The 8877-nt window shown below is 46.2% G+C and overlaps 1 protein-coding gene across 1 annotated transcript; it reads left to right on the top strand.

Annotated features, from left to right (window-relative positions):
* Positions 1-288: 288 nt before the first annotated feature.
* LOC134285658 (protoporphyrinogen oxidase) lies at positions 289-8587 on the top strand. Its single transcript, XM_062846856.1, has 2 exons — positions 289-446; positions 7074-8587. Exon 2 carries the CDS (start codon positions 7142-7144, stop codon positions 8567-8569), a length of 1428 nt encoding a protein of 475 aa, XP_062702840.1. The 5' UTR covers positions 289-446; positions 7074-7141; the 3' UTR covers positions 8570-8587.
* Positions 8588-8877: the final 290 nt, after the last annotated feature.

Genomic DNA, 8877 nt, shown 5'->3' with positions numbered 1-8877 from the left:
ACCATTTATTAGTACTTCATACAATTATTTCTATAATTTCATATAAGAATTAAGAATTAGCATGTATTTAAAAAACAACTAAATTGATTAAAGATTTCATGTGAATAGATAAATAAACTATTCAAACAAATTAAATCTAAATACAGTCAGTTATATTAGCATGCAAATTCGTACCGGTCGGTTTGGATATCACTCATTCATTGACTTGCGCAAATCATCGACCGACAAAAGCCGGCTGCGGCTGTGACATTTCGCTACTCGCTAGTCAAGTCACTGACGTGCATACCTATGTGTGTGTTCGTTTGCGGTATCGAGTTGTTATTGACTACTTTACGTAAAACATCGTTCTTGTGAAATCATCACTTTTAGTGCAATTTGTCGTGTTTACTGTGCATCTATTGTCGAATTAAACTACATTTTGCTGTAATTTACACGCATACTCGAAGGTAGGTTTTTACTAATTGTTATTTGATGAAAAAGTTGATTTATACTTGGAATTCCACTGATGAAAATGATTGCGCTTCGCAATCTTATCAAAGGTCTCAATCATGAAGATATCGGTGAGCGATCCAATGCACAGCTGTGATCTGAACCATGATTGGATGATTTACATATCAAATAAGAATGAACACGCAAAAATCAGAATGCGTATAGGATTAAATAAAAAGTGTACAATGAATTTCCCCTTAAATATAAGTAAAAAATATATTCAAGGGCAATACAAATAAGTAAAAGACTTCTTTTTGGTGTAACGTCCACACTGGGAGACAGGTTTAGCTGCTTGACTCTGGCATGGCGCTGATTCACGGACAGCTTCTGGAACATAGAACACTTGAAGTTTTGATGCTGTCCGGCACAAAAGTCGCACATATACATCGACGACACTAACGCTGCATTTGACGTCATGGAAGGCACGAACTTAGATGCAGGCGGCTTCTGGTTGGAGACCTTGGTGCTTGTGGATATGGTGGTTGCACTCTCCTCGCATCTCTCCAGGATGACACAGCGTTGCTTCAGGAATTTGATAGTCTGCTCGTACTCTGGAAGCTCCGTCTGGTCAATTGAAGCTTCCCACAACTCACGGGTCTGGTCATCCAATGCGTGAGTGAGTACGGTCACCACGAGCAGCTCCGACATTCCTGAAAGCGGTTGACCAAGCTTGCAGAGGTTCTCCACGTGGCGGGTGCATTCATCGATGAGCCTGCGGAGGTCCTTCGACGACTTCTTAGTCGTCTTTTTCATGTTTAGGAGGCCCAAAATGTGAGACTCCAGGATTAGCCGCTGATTGCCAAACCTCTGCTCCAGGATATCCCATGCGCGCTGGTAGTCGTTATCCTGCAACGTTTCGAGGTCGATTACGCCGGTGGCGTCTCCCATCAACGAGTTTTCCAGGTGGTATAGCTTCACCGCGTCCGAATCTGATGAGCGCTGCATCAGATCCTGAAACATGGCCTTGAAGCGTGGCCATGCTTCATAACGGCCATCGAAGGTAGGCAATGGAGCACCAAAGGATTGTGATTGAACGATAATAGGCTGGGAAGTGGTGACACATGGTGGCTGCTGAGTTGGCGGCACAGTTAGCTTCTCGTTCCAGCTCTCGAGCAGCACAGACACCTCCTCGTACAGGTGCATGAATTGCAGGTAGGGATCGTCTTGCTCATCGCGCTTGTCGGCTGGGGACTGGGCCACAATTTCCTGGTGCAACCTGACGAACTCGGCTTTTTCGGTCTCAACACTCCGTTGAAACACTTTAACTTGGGCTGGGGTTGGCTCTCTTTCTTCCTCTTCGGCCTGCTTGAGGGTGGTTAGGATTCGGTTCACGTTGCGTTGAGCTAATCCACGGTTGTGGACTAGCGCCCCAAGCTGGTCTTCACACTCGGCAGAATCAGGCACCTTCTTCACCGGTGTCCGTTTGGGTGGCATCCTGATGTAAACCTTCACGGGTCAGTAACACGGGGATGTGGACAGGAATTCTGACGCCTTTGTTGCGATGGTTGGAAGGTAGCACACGAAGTCCGAAGCGGTGGTAGCAACACTCAACACTACGGCGACAAACGGGAAACTTCGCTTCACCGGATACAAACACCGAAACCGACGCGTGTGTCGCTACGGAGGGAAAAATCACTTAACGATTCCGAAGCGACGGACACAAAACACTACGCTACGGTGAAATCAACCACGTATTGGCAGGAGACCGACGCGCTTGTCACAACGGGTGGAAAATATCACACAATGCCCGAAGTAACGAAAGGTAGCACTACGCGACGGCGGACTCACTCGGGGTATCACAAAAATCGACGCGCTGGTCGGACCGGATGGAATAAGTAACACACGAATTCCGGAACGACGGATAAAATCACTACGCGACGTCACTCGCGGATCGACACGGATACGGACGTTGTCGAAGCCACGTCCACGCTCTTCACTGCACAGCACGTTGTTCAAGCCACGTGCACGCTTCTAAACTACGCACTGCCGCGCTGTCGAAGCCACGCGGTACGCTTTTTAAACGACACACTACCGCGTTGTTCAAGCCACGCGGAACGTTTTTACACACTACCGGATCCTTATCCGGTTCGAAGGACCAAATTGTGTTCGGCAATGAACACAAGAGATTTAGGCGAAGCACTGGACTGTACTTGGCACGGCACAGCAGAAAGAGAAACGGGTTTCGGACTGGAAGGAATAACACTGGATCACTTTTACTACACTAAACACTTTATTTCTCTATCAGCTATTTACACTTCGCCTTTTGGCTAATTTCACTTCGCGTTGTTTAAGCCACGCGAACGCTTATCACTTGTCACTTGTCGAAATTCAACTGACTTGCGACCGCGAACGGGTCGCATATATATACCAAAAATCTAACGTTCCAGAACCACGTGGAAGGCTCTACGCGCGCGTAGAACCCACGCGACGTGTATGGAACAAACCATCATCACATTGACTGCAGGGCGACGAGCATCGATGATGATGATGATGGCTACGGCGGCGGCGTTCGCTGCTGCTCTCATGGTTGGATCTCACCGCACTCACTCTCTCGTTGCTGGTCGCTGCTGTCCCGTCGGCTCGGGTGAGTGCGCGTGCTTCGTGACGGTCATCGATGACGGTTCCGATGCGATGATTGGTGTTGGTTGCGCATCTCAGCATGCTGCTGCCCACGTTGGAAGCGCATCTTCGCGAACACCCGGGACGATCCACTTTTGGCAGAAATGGAATATCTTCTTTGTTTTTAAACATTTTACCCCGAAGTTTTTTTATAGTCAAGGGGAATAGTTGTGCTAAGAAATGCATGGTACCTCCCCCCTTTTGCTGGTAGCCGGAAATATGTGGCTTTTTTTTGTATTTTTTTATAAACTCTACATGTTTTTGGTCAAATTTCATCGTTTTGCTAATCATCAATAGTTTTTACTGATCCTTGACATGCAATGTAATACATTGAATGTATTACTACCAATCATAGTCTGTTGAAGTTTTGATCCCAGAGCTATTTTAGGACCTCCAAAGTACTCCGAAGTTTGCGAAGTTTGCAACATTCTAAACCAAATTTGATACCCGATGAATCATCACAGAACATAGTCTACGCTACTCAGATTGATGTCCATTAGACCTCGCAATGTTACGAGCAACTCAATATTGTGGTAGTTGAACATTCCGTGAAATACAAATGGCCTCCAAAACACTTTGAAGTTTGGGTTACGATATCTACATCCTGTATCACGCTTAAATTGTAAGAAATTATTCGTGGAATGTAGTCTATACTGCTGAGCTGATGGAGCCTCATTGCACAACTATAATGATTTTGGTACATTCATGGGATATTCCAGGCTTTCCAAACTATTCTGGAATTAGGACCTTCAAGGTCTACAGGCTCAACTCTTATTTCTGTTCACTCTATTGGCGTAATTCTTTCACGATTGTGTCTGTTGCATCTCATAATATTACGAGTATCTCTATGTGTTGCTATTTGGGTGTCCACTGGCATACAAATAAACCCAATGTATTTTGAAGTATGGGTCGCAATATCTGTAAATCTAAGATATTTTATTGTAAAACACATGTAGAATTTATAAAAAAAATACAAAAAAAGCCATATATTTTCGGCTACCAGCAAAAGAGGGGAGGTACTATGCATTTCTTAGCACAACTATTCCCCTTGACTATAAAAAAACTTCGGGGTAAAATGTTTAAAAACAAAGAAGATATTCCATTTATGCCAAAAGTAGATCGTCCCGGGTGTTTACGGGTTAATCTTCGGTCTGAAGTCCTCCTGCTGATATAGCGTCTTGTACATGGTACATTTGGTGCGTGGGTGAATCTTTTTTGACCGCAGTTTCTTCTGGAGCCCGTAGTAGGCCCGACTTCCGCTGATGATGCGCCTCCGAATTTCTCGGCTTACGTTGTTGTCAGCCGTCAGTAAGGATCCGAGGTAGACGAATTCCTCCACCACCTCGAAAGTATCCCCGTCTATCGTAACATTACTACCCAGACGGATCCGGTCGTTTTCGGTTCCGCCTACCAGCATGTACTTCGTTTTTGAGGCATTTACCAGCAGTCCGACCTTTGCTGCTTCGCGTTTCAGGCGGGTGTACAGCTCTGCCACCGTTCCAAATGTTCTGGCAATAATGTCCATGTCCTCCGCAAAGCACACAAATTGACCGGATTTTGTGAAAATCGTTCCCCGCATGTTGAGCCCGGATCGTCGCATCACACCTTCCAGAGCGATTTTGAAAAGTAGGCATGAGAGTCCATCACCTTGTCTCAGTCCCCGGCGAGATTCTAATGAACTGGATAGTTCACCCGACACCCTTACGCAATTTTGCACACCGTCCATTGTTGCTTTAAGGTGAAACATCAAGAAATCCCTTTGCAATTTTGCATACAAACTTTAGAGGCACAAATCTGACGAAAGAAGCATCAAACTAAGCCGCACTTGTTAATCCTGGCTTTGCTCACTTGCAAAAAGAGGCAGCTTTTCCAAATCGAGCGCATTTGTTTTTGTTTACGAATTTTCAAGATTGGTGCTCTTGAAAACGCGAGTAGGGAACCAACCCGGGTAGAGGTGAAATACTAACGATCAAAACATGATATTGGTTTGATTGATATAAGAGATAAAAGATCTGAAAATAATATCTAAAAAATGTTCCTGGAACATCTGAACAAGATCAAAATATGATATTTCAAGATCAAATGAATACCTCCCTGCTATTGGTTAGATCTTACAAGATCTAAATATGATCTGATGATGATGTTCCACGAGTTAACTTTAGATATTATTTTTAGATCTTTTATCTCTTATATCAATCAAACCAATATCACGCTTTGATCTCAATATCAAAATATGCTATCATTGAGCTGTTTTTCTCTACCCGGGAAGTAAGCCATTGTGGCAGCCATGTTTGTGTTCTTTGAAGTTTCTCCTTAATCAGTCTAGTCAGCTTCCCAGGAAAGCCGTTTTCGTCCATGATTCTCCATAGCTCTGCGCGGTCGATACTGTCGTATGCCGCTTTTAAGTCGATGAACAGGTGATGTGTTGGGACCTGGTATTCACGGCATTACTGGAGGATTTGCCGTACGGTAAAGATCTGGTCCGTTGTCGACCGGCCGTCGATGAAGCCTGCTTGATAACTTCCCACGAACTCATTCGTTTTAGGTGACAGACGACGGAAAATGATCTGAAATAGCACTTTGTAGGCAGCATTCAAAATAGTGATCGCCCTGAAGTTATCACATTCTAAATGGTCACCTTTCTTGTGAATGGGGCAGATTACCCCTTCTTTCCACTTCTCCGGTAGCTGTTCTGTTTCCCAGATCCTGACTATCAGCCGATGCAGACAGGTGGACAACTTTTCTGGGCCCATCTTGATGAGTTCAGCTGCGATACCATCCTTACCAGCTGCTTTGTTGGTTTTGAGCTGGTGAATGGCATTCTTAACTTCCCTCAGCGTGGGAGTTGGTTCATTTCCGTCCTCCGCTGCACTGACGTCGTTGTTTCCTCCGTTGCCGTGGGCTCCCGTGCCTACGTTCTCCACGCCTTTCAGGTGCTGATCGAAGTGCTGCTTCCACCTTTCGATCACCTCACGTCCGTCCGTCATGAGGCCTCCGTCTTTATCCCTGCATATTTCGGCTCGCGGCACGAAGCCGTTGCGGAATGCGTTGAGCTTCTGATAGAACTTCCGTGTTTCTTGGGAGCGGCACAGCAGTTCCATTTCTTCACACTCCGCTTCTTCCAGGCGGCGCTTTTTCTTTCGAAAGAGGGGGATCTGCTGTTTCCGCTTCTGTTTATAACGTTCCACGTTCTGTCGAGTCCCTTGCTGCAGCATTACCGCTGCGTTCTTCTCCTCCAAAACCGTTCTGCACTCTTCGTCGAACCATACGTTCCGTCGATTCCGTTCCACGTACCCGGTGGTGCTCTCGGCTGCATCGTTGATGGCTGCTTTCACTGTACTCCAGCAGTCCTCTAGAGGGGCCTCATCGAGCTCGTTCTCGTCTGGCAACGTGCCCTCGAGATTCTGCGCGTATGCTGAGGCGACATGCGGTTGTTTCAGTCGCTCTAGGATGTACCGTGGCGGTCGCCGGTACCGTACATTGTTGATGACGGAGAGTTTTGGGCGCAGTTTGACCATCACCAGATAGTGGTCGGAGTCGATGTTGGCGCCACGATAGGTCCTGACGTCGATAATGGTTTGTTTTATTATCATGCTGATTTTCCGTTGCAAGTCTACTTACGTCTGGCATGCCGTGTCGTATACGAACTCCTAAACATTCCGGAGGATCTTTTCCGGTCAGGCAAATGCCAAACCTCCCACCAGGATTGGCTACTTGATCTTCCTTACGGTTGCTCGCAGCCCGCCCTAGGAGGTCGAAATAGGAGTTGTGGGGAAGAGGCTAATGATGGGGTAAAAGGGGTCTGTATTTATGCGTTACCCAGACCTTACCGTGCCGTTATGATGTTTAGTAATATGTACTTTTACACATTCTTATATTACTATGTATTGGTCTGCGAACGCATCATTCAAGTTTTGTTGACAACCAATTAACCTTAATATGCATTATCTGTTAACATTTTCCAGACCACTATTTGTGATCACGCCAATGACTTGCAGAAAACCGTGACCCTTCAACGGAACGCCATTCAACCATGACTGCCATTCTGGGTGCCGGCATCAGCGGCCTATCCGCTGGGTACTATCTCCTCAAGAAAGGCCTCCCCAGCCCGGCTGTGATCTACGAAGCCAGCAACCGCATCGGCGGTTGGATCCGCACCGATCGGTTCAACGAGGATGGTTTCGTGTTCGAAGCTGGCCCGCGTACGATCCGTCCCAAGGGTCCAGCCGCTAGCAACACTCTGGAGTTGATCGAGGAGGTGGGACTTGCCGACGAGGTGTACCCGATCTATTCGAATCACGTGGCGGCCAGGAATAGAATGATTTGGGCCAACGGCAAGCTAAACATGTTGCCGTCGGATTTGTCCGGGGTTTTGAAAACGGTTCCGCCCTTTACGAAGCCGTTGTTCTTCGCGGGGTTCAGGGATTTATTCGCGGGACGATCGAAGGTGCCGCTAGAGGACGAGTCGATGTATAGCTTTGTAGAGCGAAGATTCGGAAAGGAGATCGCCGACTATGCCGTCAGCGCTATGCTGTGCGGTATTTGTGCCGGTGATGCGAAGCAGATTAGTGTGAAGTTTTTGATGAAGAGCTTGTTCGAAATGGAGCAGAAACATGGTGGGGTTGTGAAAGGGATGTTAAAGGAAGCTATGAATAAAAAGGGAAAGAAGAATGGAGAGAAGGAAACGATGTCGGGCTTAGCAAAGAGGGCCAAATCGGAGAATTGGAGCATTTACTCGATACATGGAGGCCTGCAGACTCTACCGGATAGGTTGGGGACAGTTTTGCAGAAGAACGGAGTTACGATTGAAACTGACGTGAAGTTTGAGGAAATTGGTTTCGACGGGGATAAGGTTCAACTGAGGGTTGATGGACAAGAGCGAGTCGTAGATCATCTAATAAGTAGCATTCCAAGTTATAAACTTGCTAAAAGGGTATCTCGACAGCACCCTGAACTGTCGAAAGAACTCGCGGCTATTCCGTATGTGGACGTCGCTGTGATTAATCTACGGTACAAAAGACCGGATCTTCAAAAGCACAAAGGTTTTGGATTTCTGGTTCCACCTATCGAGAACCTTCCGATTTTGGGAGTTATCTTTGATAGCTGCTGCTTTGACATGGATGACAACACGGTGTTGACGGTTATGATGGGCGGTGCTTGGTTCGACAAATGGTTTGGGAAGAATCACTCCGACGAACATCTTTTAGATGTAGCGGTATCATATGTGAACAAGATTCTGGACATTCATCAAAATCCGGATGCGTACAAGGTACACCTTTTGAGAAAATGTATTCCACAGTACGTGGTTGGGCATCAGAAACGGGTGGACGGAATTAGAGCTTACATTCGGGATCACAAACTGCCACTAGGATTGTGTGGGGCTTCATACGACGGCGTTGGAGTCAATGACGTAATTCTCTCTGCCAGGAAGTGCGTTGACCAACACATGATTAGCAAATAAAAAAGTGTTTTATTATAACCCTCTGTCTATGAACCCTGTTGATGATCCGAAACAATCAACTCTCTCAAATCTTTTGAATGCTTCACATTCCAAGCACTCTGAATTTCCCAATCGATTACAGATCGCAATCCGATTAGATAATTTAACGAGTGCAATTTCCCCGATAAGTTATCCAATAACTACCTCTAAGCTAAAAGGGTCCATCGATATCCCTCTGACAGATTTATAGCACTTACTGACTTGCATCTTTTTCCCAAGCGCCTTCTCAATCTACACTATAAAAGTACGTACGGATACCGTACGTATAA

Source organism: Aedes albopictus, chromosome 1, assembly GCF_035046485.1.
Source record: "Aedes albopictus strain Foshan chromosome 1, AalbF5, whole genome shotgun sequence".
Taxonomy (NCBI): Eukaryota; Metazoa; Arthropoda; class Insecta; order Diptera; family Culicidae; genus Aedes; species Aedes albopictus.
The sequence above is the reverse complement of the archived record's forward strand: the minus strand, read 5'-3'. Positions and strand labels throughout refer to the sequence as shown.